Source organism: Nothobranchius furzeri, chromosome 16, assembly GCF_043380555.1.
Source record: "Nothobranchius furzeri strain GRZ-AD chromosome 16, NfurGRZ-RIMD1, whole genome shotgun sequence".
NCBI classification, from domain to species: Eukaryota; Metazoa; Chordata; class Actinopteri; order Cyprinodontiformes; family Nothobranchiidae; genus Nothobranchius; species Nothobranchius furzeri.
In genome coordinates this window covers 54,995,400-55,012,236 of record NC_091756.1, presented here as the reverse complement: position 1 = coordinate 55,012,236, position 16,837 = coordinate 54,995,400, and the positions used below count along the sequence as shown (strand labels likewise).

General features: G+C 45.5%; 1 protein-coding gene across 1 annotated transcript in view; it reads right to left on the bottom strand.

The window, feature by feature from the left end:
- Positions 1-779: 779 nt before the first annotated feature.
- trappc8 (trafficking protein particle complex subunit 8) overlaps positions 780-16,837 on the bottom strand; it is a 33,858-nt gene continuing 17,800 nt past the window's right edge. The window contains exons 19-29 of the mRNA XM_015962220.3: positions 12,596-12,753; positions 12,010-12,443; positions 9,299-9,455; positions 9,137-9,233; positions 8,176-8,244; positions 6,673-6,731; positions 5,830-6,033; positions 5,279-5,380; positions 3,707-3,846; positions 1,328-1,417; positions 780-1,144 (exon numbers count right to left, since the gene is read on the bottom strand). Of these exons, the coding sequence (XP_015817706.1) occupies positions 865-1,144; positions 1,328-1,417; positions 3,707-3,846; positions 5,279-5,380; positions 5,830-6,033; positions 6,673-6,731; positions 8,176-8,244; positions 9,137-9,233; positions 9,299-9,455; positions 12,010-12,443; positions 12,596-12,753 (1,790 nt within the window). The 3' untranslated portion in view covers positions 780-864. The remainder of the gene's footprint in view (positions 1,145-1,327; positions 1,418-3,706; positions 3,847-5,278; positions 5,381-5,829; positions 6,034-6,672; positions 6,732-8,175; positions 8,245-9,136; positions 9,234-9,298; positions 9,456-12,009; positions 12,444-12,595; positions 12,754-16,837) is intronic.

Here is a 16,837-nt window from a genome sequence, read left to right as displayed (position 1 = left end):
TCCAACAAAACAAGAGACTAAAGTCATTTGAGCCCAGCGTGACTCAAACATCCAAATCAGATTTGAGTGAATTACGAGTCTCTGGGTTCTGCTTCCGTTTTTATCCTAACCCCGGCTTTCCACCAGAGCCGTCGGCAGCCGTCAGCAGCGCGAGTCGGCTGCGTCTCAGGAGCAGCATGTCGCGGCCTTTACGCGCCGGTTCTATTTTCTACGCGCGACGCCTCTGAAACGGGTCAAGTTCGACATTTTTGGGAAAGGAAAGACAGGAAATCGGACGCGGAGATGGAGAGAAGCTCCCGAGATTTTCAGAATAAAGAACGTACTGCCTTCCGGTTGCTTTACTTTTAAAAAAGGTTACTAACTGTGCGGCCCCGTGAGAAGTTATCACCTAGCTAGCGGTCTCCTTTGTTTTTCAGGTCCGTATTGGCGATTATAAAACGGACAGAACATAAAACACAAACCATGTTGTAGATTTCTCCTGCTTGTTGTTGTGTTTACTGACGAAGTCACTCGTGTGACTTCGTGCTCGGTCGGTGACAGCTGCTCCCCTGCTGCTTCGCGTCTCGTGGGAAGGACCAAGCAGCAGTTTACGCGAGTAAGACGTGCTGCTGCAGTAACGTGCTGCTGACGGCTCCCGTGGAAACCCGGGGTTAGAACCCAACGGCAACAAAGTGATGCCAAGATGCTTTCTATTCAAATGAATAGTTCTGTCTGCACAGCAGCAGGAAGGAAGGCAACGCCGACTCCAATCAAACAGGAAAAATCACACAGAGACAGAAAAGGTTCACAGACTTTTTTTCCTTGATCCTGACAGAGCCGGGTCACGATCAGATCCACAACACCCAGGAAGCAAACGGCATCATGTTACAGTGACAGCTGTTCATCACTACTGTTCGACTTCTGGAGACGGGCGCTGTTGATGATGATGATGAGAGCTGGACTCGCTGTCTGCTGACTCGTCTCACACACAGAGTTCTGCTCCGTGGGTCTGGCTAAGACCCGCGGCGTATTCAGGTTGTAGACTCCGGCTCTAAAGAAGCAGGCTCTCAGAGTGAGGCTCACCACCTCCTGCTGACCCAGCTGCAGCTTGTACTGGGTCTGACCCACCCAGGAGAACGAACCGTGGACCTCCAGAGATTCTGAGCTGCAAAACACAAGAGGAGAACTAAAGACTCCGACCGGACCGGCCGAGGACCAGGCTCTGTTCACACGGCAGGTAAACCTGGCTCTGGTTCTCAGACGTTTCTAGTGTCTCTCTCCTTGTGTGTGTAGCAGAACTATCCAATTCCACTGAACGGAAACGAACGGTTCTGAATCAGACTCTTACCTCGTGCTGTTGTGTCTGAGGTCAATGATGACATCGACCAGTGCCACAGAGCAGTTGGACAGAGTCAGCGTTACTGGGACCAAGCAGAGACTGGAGACACAAAGAGAACTAGCTTTACATCTTATACCTTTATGACCTGTGACCTCATTACCACAAATACCAACAAAGATTTTAAAATACATTCAAGTGACTTTGACCACGATGTGTGGGGTTGTGGCTGAAAATGTTCTGAATGGACCTTTCAGGTTTTTTAAGGACAAAAGAGAAGACAGTGAGACCGATCTAAAAGCGTAACAACATTTATTAAAGAATTTTCAGACAAACTGGGTCATAAGCACGTAACTGGGTAAGCGGGGATCCTTCGCTCCACTCAAGAATGTCCCTGTTCTTGCTTCCTGTAGTCTGGGCCCTTCCCTTTCTCCTATTGGACGTTAAAATCATTTTATGCACCTAACTGGTCTTAAGGTCTCTCCCTCATGTGCATAACCTCAAAGACTCCCTAACCTTGTCCTCTGCTGATCTCTTGGGCTCAGAGCTGGGATTGTTGCCATGGCATCCAACCACAGTGTCAATCCTTCCTCAGATCCCTCACTAAAAAACTTTCTCCCTGCACATGGACTTCTGGGAGTTTCCATTTAGAGCTAGTGACTCAGTGAGATTTACTGTAACCTGCCAATGAAACAATTTTACAAACAAACGAGACTACTTAGTATTAACTTTGGTCTCAACGGTTTGAATTTGCTAGACAGGAAACAACAGAAGCAACACTTTAGTGTGGGCATGTGATGAAAAGGCTTTAGGAAGAATAACTTGTCTAAATGTCCAGATGAGAGAGAAAAGCCCTCCTTCTGGCCTCCGTCCAGAGAAATAAGACGTAAAGTCCTTCAGGACTAATGAGCTAACAGCTTGTGCGAGCTAACAGCTCATCTAAGCTAACAGATATGTGAGCTAATAGCTAGTCAAGGCGCTAGTGTGAGGTGACAGCTGGAGTAAGCTAACAGCTAGTCTGAGCTAAAGGGTGAAACAAGGGTGCTGTATGTCAGGATTTTTGTTCCTACTGGTGACAGATTGGGTCACGAGGAGAACTGTGGTGGGTAAAAGAACCGGAATCAGATGGAACTTCATGACCATACTGGAGGATCTAGACTATGCAGATGACATTGCCCTACTGTCCTCAATAATGGCACATCTTCAACACAAAACAACTAGGCTGGAGAAGAATGCAGCTAAAGTTGGACTGAGGCTGAATGCTGGAAAGTGTAGGATCATGAAGGTGAACAGTAAGAGGGAAGATAAGCTGAAAGTGGGAGAAAGAGAAGTGGAGGAGGTGGAGAGCTTCACATACCTGGGGGCAAGTGTCACTAAAGATGGTGGAGGCACAGCGGATATCAAGAGGAGGGTCGGATTGGCAAGTGTAAGGCACAAACAGCTTTCAAACATCTGGATGGCCAGTGACATCAGCAAAAAGACAAAGACTTCTCTGTTCAAAAGCCTCGTACTGTCAGTGTTACTATATGGGCGTGAGACATGGAAACTGACAAAGGGAGAAGAAAAGAAACTCGACGCCTTCCAAACGAAGTGCCTAAGGAGGATCTTTAAGATCCGGTGGCAACAGCATGTTTCCAACAAGACAGTGCTAGAGATGGCACAGACAGAGAGGATCAGCGATGAGGTGAAGAGGAGGAGATGGAACTGGATCGGCCATGTGCTGCGAAAGGAGGAGACGAGCGACTGCGCTGTGGCTCTAGGTTGGGCGCCTGAAGGTCGAAGGAAAAGAGGCCGACCTAAAACAACTTGGCGGCAAGTGGCCGAGGCAGAGAGAAACAGAGCAGGATGGTGTTCATGGAACTCAACAAGAAGTGCAGCTGGAAATCGATCCCTGTGGAAAAATGATGTCCTTGCCTTATGTGCCTCCTGGCACAGAGAAATGATGATGATGATAGTCTGAGCTAATGGCTAAGTTGTGTGAAATCAAAGTATGTAGCTGTATTGAGTTTAAACAGCTACAGTCTCCTGAACCTCTTATGGGTTCATGTGATGTGATTTCATAAATCTTTACACCACCCTCAATTTAACATCACACAGATGTTTTCAGAATTATGGCAATCTTCTAACTGAGCTTCATTTAGCTGCTGTTAATATGCTTGTAAACAATCACAGAATTTCATTTACAGAACATCACAATTGCTTTTATTGTATTCTATAGTGTAAAGTATGCATCAAAAGAAAATATTGGCCAACGCCCACCCCCTCAGCCCCAGTAGGGCTCTTCCACCACCTCCTCCACCACCCCCTGAGCCCGAGAACCAACACATTTCCTAAACAGTAGAAAGATATTCCAGCTGAAGATCTCAAATAACCTTCCAACAGGGTTCTCACCTGTCCTGGACAAAGTGATGTGTGAAGGTTTCTGGGTAGTGTAGGCTAGTTTTGATGAGCTGGGAGACTTCTGGAAAGGGCAGTACAACTGGAGGAGGCAACTCAGACTTAAACTTGAGCAGCACCATTTCCTGGGATTCCTACAAACACACAATCATACACAAACTCGGCTGGAAACAGGAAGCTGAATTTTCATTATGACATTTGTGTTGGAACATCAGTAGGAACAAACCGTTGAATCCATACACGAGCAGAAAAAGAACAAAAACCAGTCTGTAGTCGGACGTCCAGTTCTAAAGGTTAAACCAGGTCGTCCGCAAATGTACTGAACCTGGACCTTTTTAAGAAGACTTGTGTAGCTGTCAGGGGCTGCACGACATAATTTTTTTTAAAGTCGACTGTCAAGTAATGAAAATCGAGTCGACTTTGACTAGTCGTTGATGACGTCATACAACTGAAGCGACGTGGGGGGGGGTTCGCTGGAGTTTTTGACAATTAAAATTGCGCCCACATTTTCAAAGTTAAACACATTTCTTTTAACAACGGTAATTCCTGCTTCAGCCCTCTCCCCCCTCCCCCTGCGCAGCGGCCGCAAACTCACTGATGCGCCTGCAGCCTCTCGGAGTTCCTGCTGCTCTAAACATTAAAATAATTATTTCATTTTCTGTTCCTCACTTCTGATTACCTTCAGTGGTGTCTGTTTGTTGCAACCACCAGGTACAAAAACTAACTTGTTTTTATTTGACTATTTTTCTGTCCTGCCTGTTTATTATCTTCCTGCATCTCCTCTCAATCCTAAAGAAAAACTGCTACCTGGATTCATATATATTCACCTTATGAGTTACCTTTGAACTGCAGTTCTAAAAGATCTACCGACCGCAAAAACAGCGGAGTGCCGCTGCTCGCCGGCCGCATCAGTGAGGTAAAGTTATTGGAGGACAAAACAGGTGATGCGCCCCGCTCCACAGCAGCGAAACGCATCAGGCGCAAATAAAAGAATAAAAGACAGAAAACATAAAAGGAAATGAGCCGACATGAACGATCGCGTGTTAAATTAGTTTTTGAGGTGGCGACAACTAATTTGATGTTACTGTGGCCGTGCTCAGGACGCAGATGTCTGGAGCGCGTCAACAATCAGAGCTTTGCATGCGCAAGCTGGTTAAGGTTAGGATGGGCGTGAGAGGAATGTTAAATTGCAAGAGGGTAAACGTCACAATTTGGTTAAATGTCCGTTTTACGGCGGGCGTCAGTACCGACGCTCTGGCACAGCGCGTTGCCTCCAGACGCGCAGGGGCTCGTCACCTGCTATCTTTTCCGAGGACTGCATCTCGTCACTCATTATCACGTGACAGCGACTAGTCGCTGAAAGGCATAAAAAGTCACTACAGAGCAGTGAAGTCGACTAGTCGACTAGTTCATACAACCCCTAGTAGCTGTTTGAATAAACTGACCTGAAGTCAGTGAACTGATGAACCGTACTAATGTGATTTGAAGAAGATGAAACCTGATCCTCATTGGTGCATCATGCTGACTGAGCTCGAGGCAGATCAGATGTTACAGTGTTTGCCGTACCTCTTTAGGAACCAGAGAACTGGCCTCTTTACCAAACGAGTGCAGCGCCACATGGAGCTGCCCCTCAAGGATCAGCTGTTTGTTGTCTTCAATGACGTACGCCTGCGCACACGCACACACACACACGCACACACACACACACACAAAGGTACACAGACTGATTACTGCCAGACTGTAACAAGTAAACCCCTAAATCTAACCAATGTGAGGAACAGACGTTCAGAAAAAAACAAATCCTGATTCAAGCTGCTGTGTGAGGATCTCAATAAAAGTACAGATTAATTCAACACTAATGTTTCTTTGATGGTTTTTATGATTGTCACATTTCATCTGATGTGTTCAGCTCCTTGGGCGTCTGCTTCGCTCGTGGAAGGGGCTTTATAAATGAACAGATGAATTAAATAATCGTGTTCATGTGGTCACACGCCAGTCCTCTACACCACTTGATCCAAGACAGCTGGGATTTTATCCAAAGGTCCGACCATCTGCATCAGAGGGTTCTGATCACAGAGTAGAACCAGGAGCTAGAACCCAGCAAAGGGATTACGAACCTTCCAGATGACAATGATGTTGAGGTCCAGGTCATTACACTTCCTGGTGACGCTTGTGAGGTTGGTGCCGGAGCCGCTGGGGGGAGCAGAGTACAGACTCCTGCTGTTACCTGATGTCCTGGAATTAACATCAACCTGCTGGAGTGTTGATGTGTTGCAGCAGCGGAAGAAGAAATCTCCACAGGGTGTGGAAGAGCTGATGATCTGCACACAGACATGGGTCCAAGTTAGGGAGATTGGAGACCTACTGGGAGGAGCCTGAGCCTCCAGAGAGGTGGTTCATCTCTAAAGCCTGGCTGGAAAAACCTGATCTCAAAGAGAACAGGTTCTACGGTTCTGATGTTACTTTTGGGCCATTCCCATCTGTACCGGGTCGGCGCGGGCCGGGTAGCGTAGGTTGTTTACATATCTGGGTGGCCTGGTATTTTTCCGGGCCAACCAAGGCTCATTTTCAGCCCTTTTCTCGAGGGGGTCTGCTTCAGGCCGACCAGGGCCAACACACCCACTGCTGACAGCAAATTCACACCTTCCATTAGAGCAAGCCTCTGATTGGTGGGTAGAATCAGCCCACATGGGCTTAAGGCAAGGATGTGTGGACTCAACCGGGCCAGGCTGGGGCCGTCTGGGGCTACACGGCCCGGGCCGACCCGGTACAGATGGGAATGGCCCATTAGTGAAGCCGGGCAGGCATGTAGCTCAGTGCTCGTTCACATCAAAGTTACATTTCACTAAACAGTTGACACGTTTCCTGCCCAAAATCCATCCACAAAACACACACATGAAGTTAAAGGAGAGAAAAAAAACTCCTCTCAATTCAATAAATAGCAGCAAATTTTAATTTACCCGTTCATTTCCCAGGCTCAGATCTGCAAAGATGAGTTTATCAACGTTGTCCAAGTTAGCTAAAAGCAGAAGAGTCAAATATGTACCCGTTAAAAATACTCCAGCCCTCAACAGTGGTGTCACAATGAAGTACCTTCCTTTACAATGTTCATTATGTCCTCTTTTTTTATTCTAAACGAGGTTCTTTTCGTTTCGGACATGAAGGTGTTTCGAGTTACCTTGTCATGTTTCGACCGTTGGCTGCGGTCTTCCTCAGAAGTGTCACAGGTGTTTGTGGGACGCGTCTTTATCAGCTGTTCTTCTGGTGGGCGTGACCGACCCGGGTCACGCCCACCTCTGCTGGCCGGTCTCTGGAGAAGGGAATCCCAGGTGCGAGACAGCTGATAAACCCCCTCGTCTCTGTTCATGTTCCAATGTTCCCGTTTCCTTATTTCTATTGCCTCCCTGACCCAGCGGTTGTTCTCCGTGTTGATAATTTTTCCTTGACCCCGTCCATGATGTGGTTATTTTGTTTGCAATGATCTGAGGTGGCTGACTTGAGGGTTTGCTCCTCTGCTTTTTTCTTTGTTGTCCCTGTGAGTCTTTCTGTTGTTTCCTTCTTGCATTCCTTCTGGTGCTCTTTTCTTCTCATGTCATATGTTCTGCCGGTTTCCCCTAAGTATGTTTTATTGCACGACATGCAGAGTATTTCGTAGATTACATTGCATTTCTTGTCTGGTTCTGTTTAGTCCTTGGGGTGTACTAGTAGCTGTCTGAGTTTCATGTGAGGTTTGACGGTTGTGTCGATTTGTTGTTTTTTCATTGCCCTTTGTGTACGTTCTGCGGCTCCCCAGATATACGGAATTGTGATGGTGTCCGTGTCCGTGTGGTCTAGTCTTTGTCTTTGTTTTCTTTTTTTGGTCTCTCTGTTTTTTTAATTTACTTTGACTTGTTGTTTTCCTTTTTCTATGGCCCATTTTGGATACTGACAGAGGGTTAGTGCTTGTTTGATGTGTTCTTCTTCCTGTTTGTGGTCTGTTTCATCTGTAATGAAGCTGGTCCGTTCCTATAATGTTCTGACTACTGATAGTTTGTGTGCCGTGGGGTGTTCAGATGTCCATAGCAGATATTGGTCTGTCAAGTCAGCCATCTCAGATGATTGCAGATGAAATAACCACATCATGGACTGGGGTCAAGGAAAAATTATCAACACGGAGAACAACCGGTTCAAGCGCTGGGTCAGGGAGGCAATAGAAATAAGGAAACGGGAACATTGGAACATGAACAGAGACGAGGAGGCCTATCAGCTGTCTCGCACCTGGGATTCCCTTCTCTGAAGACCGGCCAGCGGAGGTGGGCGTGACCGACCAGGTGGATCTGACAGATCCGGGTCGGTCACGCCCACCAGAAGAACAGCTGACACTTCTGAAGAATACTGCAGACGACGGTCGAAACATGTAAAAGGTAACTCGAAACACCTTCATGTCCGAAGCGAAAAGAACCTTGCTTAATAAGATGAAGTACCTTGACGGGGTTTGCACCGTGTGGCCCTGAAACAGAGCTTAGCTCTTTCTCTGCTGCTCAGTTTACAGTCTGCAGGAGAAAAAAGCAAAGGCTTACTCATTATGTTGTTAGATGTTGGTAAAATTATCACCAGGTTCAAAAACAGAGTAACTAAACCTTCTCAGATTATCTAACCCCCAAATTCCACTACCTCCGCTCCACTCCGGTCCGCCCCCGCCTTCCGCAGCCGCTCGCTTCCGAACTCAATTTTTACTGGTACCCGCTCTACAACGGCTCCGCTCCGGTGCGGAGACCTGAGGTGAGCAAACAAGCATGCGTGGGATTTTCGAGATCTTGCGATACAGTCCGAGCAATAAACGCGGAATTTAGATCCAAACACCCGTTGTGTGGGAGAAGCATCGAAATGAGCTGTTTAATCTACCCATCATTTGTGTTGAGAGATCAGCAGTGTTTGGATCAACAAAGTGTGACTACTTTGATAGTAGAAACTGTATTTATGGCTTACTTTTGTGCATTTAAACTTCAGCCGCCATTGATAGTTGTTAAAAGTTGTTAAACCTGTGCATATGAAACAAAAAACGCCTTTTGTTTATCGATTTATTGTGAAAAACGGAAGCTGTGCTTGCTCCTTTTCCTGTTGGGTGGTTGTGATTTCTGTCCATTTACTGCGGAGGTGCTCCGGCGTCTGGCAAAAATAAGATCGATTCTATTTTTGCCGGACGCCGGAACAGAGGGCGGCGCACGGCGCCGCACTGCCGGAGCACAGCCGCAGTAGTGGAATTGCTCTGATTGACTAGAACGGGACCTATTTTGCTCCGGCGTTCGTGTCGGAGCGGAGCGGAGGTAGTGGAATTTGGGGGTAGACTCAATAGCAAATCAACATCATAGTACAATACAAATAAGAATACCTGCAGCTATGTCAGCATTAATCAGAAAGAGAAGAAGAAGAGCTCAGGCGTACCATTGTCCTTAGTGGGGGTGATGTACTTGTGGAGGCGCCAGTGATGACTGCTGCTGGACACCTGAACGATGTGGAACTCACGCACACCCCCTTCACTCTGAGAGACACCACAGTGAGACCAGTAAGCAGAACTAAATGGGTCCAGCAGGTGAACACACTCACCATGTTGACGTTCTCCACATCGATGAACACCAGCGTTCCCCTGCTGCCTTTGTCATCTACAGAGTGAGGAGGAGGAGCGGTGCTATGGAAAGCCGAGGCCTGAACATTCAGAGAACGGCTGGCACAGATGAACACTGTGTGGCGCAACACTCGATGACTTTATATGAGAAAAAACACACACGATTATTTCTGGTTCCAGGTTAGTGCTAATACAGGATCAGTGGTTTTACTGGTTCAATGCCTGCACCAGTATGGACACCATCTCATATTAAAACTCCTCAAAAAGATCGTAAGTACCAACGTTACAGCAGCTATTTCAAGTCTTTTAAGGATAGGAGAGGTTGACACTAGTGAATATTTAGCTAGAGCTCAGGATCCGGTTCCCTTAGTGACGGTTTAATTATCACATCCATAAAAGCCAGAGGTGCAAACCGGTGGGACTCAAAATAATTAGAATTTAGTGCAAAAGTTCATTAATGTCAGTAATTCAGCTTAAAAAGAGAAATTAATACATGATATAGACTCATTACATGCAAAGCCAGATATTCCAGCCTTTATTTGTTTTAATTGTGATGATTATGGCATACAGCTGATGAAAACCCCACATACAAAATCTCAGACAACTAGAATATTGTGTTAAGGTTCAATGATCGGACCAGTGACGACATGTTTAGCCACATGCTGTTATACCGCTGGTTGTCTAGGTGGTGTCCTGAAAACAACGTGGGCTACATTGATAATTGGGAAACTCTTTGGGGGAAAACCTGGTCTGATGCAAAGAGATGACATCCATCCCTCTTTGGATGGAGCAGCTCTTCTTTCTAGGAACATGGCCAGTTTTATTAGTCCTCCATGAGAACCCAGGGTCCAGACCAGGAAGCAGAGTCGTAGTTTAACACACCCCTCTGCAGCTTCTGTACTGTTACCCACCCGCTACCCCACTGAGACAGTTTCCTGCCCACGGCCAAAACCACACAGATTAAATATCAGGCTTAATAAAGCAAATCATGGAAATCTCATAAATATTAGAACAAATTCAACTGAGCAGAAAATTGCTATATATTGCTAAGATTAGATGCATCCTTTCCAGGAGTGATGCTGAAAAACTAGTTCATGCATTTATTACATCAAGACTGGATTACTGTAATTCATTACTCAGGAAGTCCACAGAATGTAGTTAAAAGTCTTCCGCTTGTTCAAAATGCTGCAGCTAGAGTTCTGATGAGAATTAAAGAGAGAGATCATATCTCTCCTGTCTTAGCTTCCCTACATTGGCTATCTGTTAAATTCAGAATAGATTTTAAGATCCTTCTTCTCACATATAAAGCTCTTAATAATCAAGCTCCATCATACCTCAGTAATCTGATTGTTCCATATGTTCCTAACCGAGCACTTCGCTCTCAGACTGCAGGTTTACTGGTGGTTCCCAGAGTATCTAAAATTAGGATGGGAGGCAGATCTTTTAGTTATCAGGCTTCTCTCCTGTGGAACCAGCTCCCAGCCTTAGTCCGTGAGGCAGACACCTTGTCTACTTTTAAGACTAGGCTTAAAACATTTTTATTTGATAGGGCCTATGGTTAAAATCTGATGTTAGTCTAGATCTGGACAAGTGGGGGAGTAGAGGGAGGTGGAGTGTACAGTCGGTAAAGACGGCTCTCCCTTGCCCTGCCTCCAACATGCCTCCATCTAAATAGGATAGATTATCCAGAGTTATCTCTGTAGTTATGCTGCTATAGGCTTAGACTGCTGGAGGATACACTGACCATTTTCCACACTCTACTACTTTCTTCTACAATCTGCTCTTTAACTGTATTATTTCCTGCAATTTCAGCTGTTAACTTTATTTTTTCTCTAAGTGTTTTTCTCCCCAGAAGAAGCAACAATGATGTTCTGCTGAGCTGTGGTAGCCTCATGGAGGGGGCCATCATCTAGCACACTGCTGCTAACCACTTAAACATTCTCCCTCTCCTGATAATAACACTTTACTTTCCTTGACATTGAATGTGCTACTACTAGTTTATCCGTTTAATTATAGATTCACTAGGATAAATACAATAAAGTTTATCTCTCACCAAATAGAATATTTACTAAGAAATCACAATGTAACCATAGAAACACTACTTGGTGTGTGTGTGTGTGTGTGTCTGCTCTGTCTTCTTGATCCCCAGTGAGTCGTGGAGGATGGCTGCTTATACTGAGCCAGGATCCTCTGGAGGTTTCTTCCTGTTAAAAGGGAGTTTTCCTCTTCGCTGTCGCTGCATGCTTGCTTAGTATGAGGATTGCTGTAAAGTCACTGACACTAGTCAGTGACTCAATGCAATTTGCTGGATTCCTTATATAGGAAACTTTTTTCTGATTGGCTTAATGAATTGACCTGAATTGGAATGTTTATTATGTGACGTGCCTTGAGACGACGCTTGTCGTGATTTGACGCTATATAAATAAACTTGAATTTAATTGAATATTCTAGACTCAAGTGTCACACTCCAATCAGCTAATAAATCCAGAACACCTGCAAAGGGTTCCTGAGCCTTTAGATCTAAACTGGATTACTGACATAAATGGACTTTTGCACCATATTCTAGTTTTTCCAGTTCCACCAGTATGTGACACATACGTGAGTGTGCCTTTTCTTTGTGAAATGAAGTGATCCTATGGACTAACGTTACTTAAATCGGTTGAAAACATAAGCATTGTGACATTTTTCATACCTGATCTTGGGTCCTTTCTCTATGCTCTCATAGTAGAAGAGGAAGTTGATTTCATGGACTCCCTCCTTGTCCGGCCCTCTGAGCCAAAGAGGCAGCTGAATGGACTCCCCAGGTTGTAGCATGCCCCCGTGCACCGGGATGTTCATCACCCCCGATGGCTGACTGAACTCCTCTGCTGAAACCAGCATCTCCGATGCAACTGAACCTTGCTGAAGGGTTGTCGCAAAGGTTTTATAGGCTGAGCAGTTTTCAGCTGAGACTGAAGAGGGGGGTGTGACAGGTGTTGTGGCTTGGCTGCCAAACGTGAAGAAGTCAGGGTGAGTGGACGCTACGCGCAGTCCACACAAAGCAACCGCGCTGACGTTACAAAACTCCACGTGGGCCTTCTTGATCTCACCACACAGCAGAGCAGTGGGAAACTGTAGGAAAAAGACCTGGGACAGAAGAAGCATGAAGACACAGGCTGGATGAGTAAGTGATGCTGCTGTAGCAGGTTCTGGTGGTTGTGGCTTAGCTCCATTCAGGTATAAAATTATAAATCACTTTGAACTCATCAGATTACATGAGCATATAGGGTCAGGACTACCTCCATTAAAGGCATTGGGGGCGTTATGATGGGTTCCAGACGTTGATCTGCCCCATATCGAACCTGCATCTTATCTTCTTTGGTCAGGTTTAGCCGTGGACCCCGGATCTTCAGGTCTTGTCTGCCACGAACGGTCATCTGACTCAGAGCCTGCTGGCCTTCAGACAAAAGGAAATCCACATTTTTGTGCTATAATCAAGTAATTCTGAAGGAAATGTCATCGATTAGTGTCTGACTGTTATAAACAGCGTTGGGAGTAACTCGTCACAAAGGAAACTAATTATTGCATTGGTTTTTGCTCAAACACAGTAACGTAAGATGTTGCAGAAAAAAGGGTTATATTTCACTCTGCACAAATGTCAGTGATGTCCATTACAATAAATATTTAAACAGGTGTTGTGCTGAGGAGAACCTGCTGAGATTGGCATGCCTCAGCACGGGAACGTGCATTGCTCAGCACTGAGGAAGTAAACGGTTAAAAATATGAGTGACAACACTACGTTTTCATATACTGGTGGTCTACCGTCCACCTGTTCCAAACAGTTCTTTACTTCAGGAGTTTAGTGACTTTCTATCCTCCAATGTGAAGCTGTTCAGACTGGTGATTGTTGGTGACTTTAACATCCACGTTGATGATCCCTCAGACCACTTTGCCATGAATTTCTCCAGCCTTATGGACTCCTTCAACCCAGCATGTTTCTGGCCCCACACACACCAGGGGGCACACTCTAGACCTTGTTTTTACCCTGAGTCTAAATGCTGACAGTGTTTGTCCTGAGGACGTTTATATTTCAGATAACCATTGTATTTTCTTTAACTTGTCAGTTTCTGCGTCCCCACCTCCTGCTCGCCATCTGGTTAGTTCTCGTTTTCTTATTGAGAGCACAGCTAGCAATTTTTCGGCTGCTTTTGATCCACCCTGTTCTTCTGATAACGACCCAGATTCATTAACTTCTCAGTTTAACGAGCACTGCCTCTCCATTCTGGACAACATCTGTCCTGTCAGAACCAGATCAGTTCCTGCAGTGAACCCTACTCCCTGGTTTAATGACAGCCTTCGCAGCCTGAAGCGCCAATGCAGAAAAATTGAGTGTTTGTGGAAGAAAACCCATCTCCACGTCCATCTGCTGCACCTAAAGGATCTTCTGACATCCTTTAACTCTGCAGTCAGAGATAACAGGATTTCCTATTTTTCCAACCTGGTGTTCCAGAGCAAAGGGAACCCCAAGGAGCTGTTTAACACCATCAGCAGCATCGTCTCTCCTGCCACTCCTACAGCCTCCATCCACTCTGTTGCAGACTGTGAGAACTTTCTGTCTTTCTTTGTGGACAAAGTCAATAAGGTTAGATCTAGCATCTCTCCTTCAGCCTTATCGCAGTCTCTCCCGACTCCAACCAGGCCCATCATCCTAGATAGCTTTGCTCCTGTTTCTTTGCCTGAGCTAACCAAACTAGTTAACGCTATGACGACCTTTGCATGCCCCCACGGCATCTTACCCTCATCTTTGTTTAAAAGTGCTTTTCAGTCCATCGGTCCCAGCGTGCTCTTTATAATTAATGCTTCTCTGGTTTCTGGTCAGGTCCCTGCTTACTTTAAGAACGCTGTAATCCACCCGCTTCTTAAAAAACCGAGTCTTGACCCCTCTCTCCTTAGCAGCTTCAGACCCATCTCTAAACTTCCGTTCATCTCCAAGATCTTGGCAAAGGTTGTGGCTAAACAACTCACAGCTGCTCTTGATGAACATAACATCTATGATAGCTTCCAGTCAGGTTTTCGTAGAGCTCATTCTACTGAAACAGCTCTTCTTAGGGTCTCTAATGACCTTCTGACTCACAGTGATGCAGGGGACTGTTCTGTTCTCGTCCTGCTGGACCTGACTGCAGCCTTTGACACTGTTGACCATCACCTGCTACTGGAGAGGCTGAGAGACTGGGTAGGCCTATCAGGAACTGCTCTGGAGTGGTTCTCCTCTTATCTCTCTGAGCGCTCCTTTTTTGTGGCCGTCTCCAAGTTTAGGTCCTCCACCACCTCTCTTACCCATGGTGTCCCACAAGGTTCTGTGCTGGGGCCTCTGCTCTTCTTCCTCTATCTGCTTCCTCTTCAGCACATCCTGAGCTCCTTCAAAGGAATCTCCTACCATCTTTACACAGATGACATCCAACTGTACATCTCCTTTAAGCCCCATGAGATGTCTAAGCTGCAGCTGTTACACACCTGCTTAGACTCTATTAAAACCTGGATGGCTGGGAGCTTTCTACAGCTGAATGAAGATAAGACTGAGATCCTCATCTGTGCCCCAGACAAGCTGGTTCCCAAAGTCAGAGACTCTCTTGGTCAGCTTGCTTCTCACACCAAACCCTCCGTCAGGAATCTTGGTGTGACCTTTGACCCAGCTCTCACCCTGGATTCTCATGTCAGTTCTCTTGTTCGCTCTTCCTTCTTCCATCTCAGGAACATTGCTAAGCTGAGTCCCATTCTGTCCCGCTCTGAACTTGAGACAGTTCTCCACACCTTCATCTCCTCATGCTTAGACTACTGTAACTCTCTTTTCACGTGTCTGAGCAGAACCTCCCTGAACCGTCTACAGGTGGTTCAGAATGCCTGTACTCGGCTTCTGACCAAGTCCTCCAAACACACCCACATCAACCCGCTTCTCCTCCAGCTTCATTGGCTGCCAGTCAACTTCAGGGTTCATTTCAAGATCCTGGTTCTGGTCTATAGGGCCTTACATGGACAAGCACCATCAAACATTGGTGATCTTCTTAGTCCCTACGGTCCAGTGATCAAAGCCTACTAGTTGTGCAGCACCAGGCTAAAGACCAAAGGTGACAGATCATTTGCTGCTGTGGCCCCCAGACTCTGGAACTCTCTCCCCCTGAGCCTGAGATCAGTGGACTCAGTGGTCTCCTTTAAAAAACAGCTGAAAACTCACTTGTTCAAGCTGGCTTTTGTATGACCTTCTTCACCACTCTCTCTTTATTCTGCCCTCCCTACCTATTCCACCTTCCTCAGGATCCACTGATTTCCCTCTTATCTATTCACTCTCTCTTCTTTACATTTTTTAATCACATTTGTCTATTTTTTGCTCATTTTAAATATATTTTTAACCATTTTCTAAATTATTTCTGATATTTTTACATTTTTTGTTTTTGTGAAGCGCCTCGTGATTTTTATCTCGAGAGGCGCTTTAGAAAAGATATTTTCTTCTTCTATATTCATAATATTAACACATTTCTCATCCCTATGCTTCCTGAAAGGGCTTTGTTTTGGAGCACATAAAGTAAATTACGGACACGTTTGATCTGAACAAGTTTGAAACAAACCTTTTAAAGTCAAAGGGTGTCAAGATTGATTTTTTTGCTCCCTGCTTTCCAATTATGGGTCATAATCCTGCTTTTTAACCAACAGAATAATAGCCCTGTGTCACGTCTCAGTGATTTTTAGGAGCATTTAAACGCTACTGTGGGTGCAGGTAGGACACAACCTAAGCCCTAGATGCAGTAACATCACTGTTGATGCTCAAGAGCAGAACTATAAATTCTGTGGGCTCTTGATAACACACAGCACTGCAGTTCTGTGGAAAACTAACATTACATTTAAGAAGGTGGACTTTTTTTGAGGAAGGGGAATTCAGTCATTTGAATATAAAATGTTAAGGTGCATTATGTAGAAATGAAGTAAAAATGACATTCTGGGGTAAAATTTGGTTACTGCAACCACTTGAAACAACTCTGGAGCTTCTCACATCTGCCATAGGGGATACCGCAGGGTTCAGTACCGGGACCCTTGCTGTTTTCAATTTATATTCTCCCATTGGGAGACATTTTACGAAAGTTTGGAATTGGATTCCATCTCTATGCCGACGACTGCCAATTGTACTTGCCTCTAGATGGCGCCGGTGATCACACTATAAAATTTTTTTTGGATTGTCTGGCAGAAATTAAGATATGGTTGGCAGAAAACTTCCTGTGTCTCAATGGGAAAAAAACAGAGGCACTGTTGTTTGGTTCAAGCGGACATGTTGATTTTTCAAACGTAGACTGCGGTGAACTGAACTCCTATCTGGGTGTTTCAGCAGTCAACCTTGGCGTGAAGATGGACAGTTCATTCTGCATGGATGCTCATGTGGGTACTGTAGTATCCTCTTCATTTTATCATTTAAGACGTTTGGCTAAAGCAAAGCCGTTTTTATCTAGACGTGACCTTGAGACTGTTGTTCATGCTTTTATTACCTCACGACT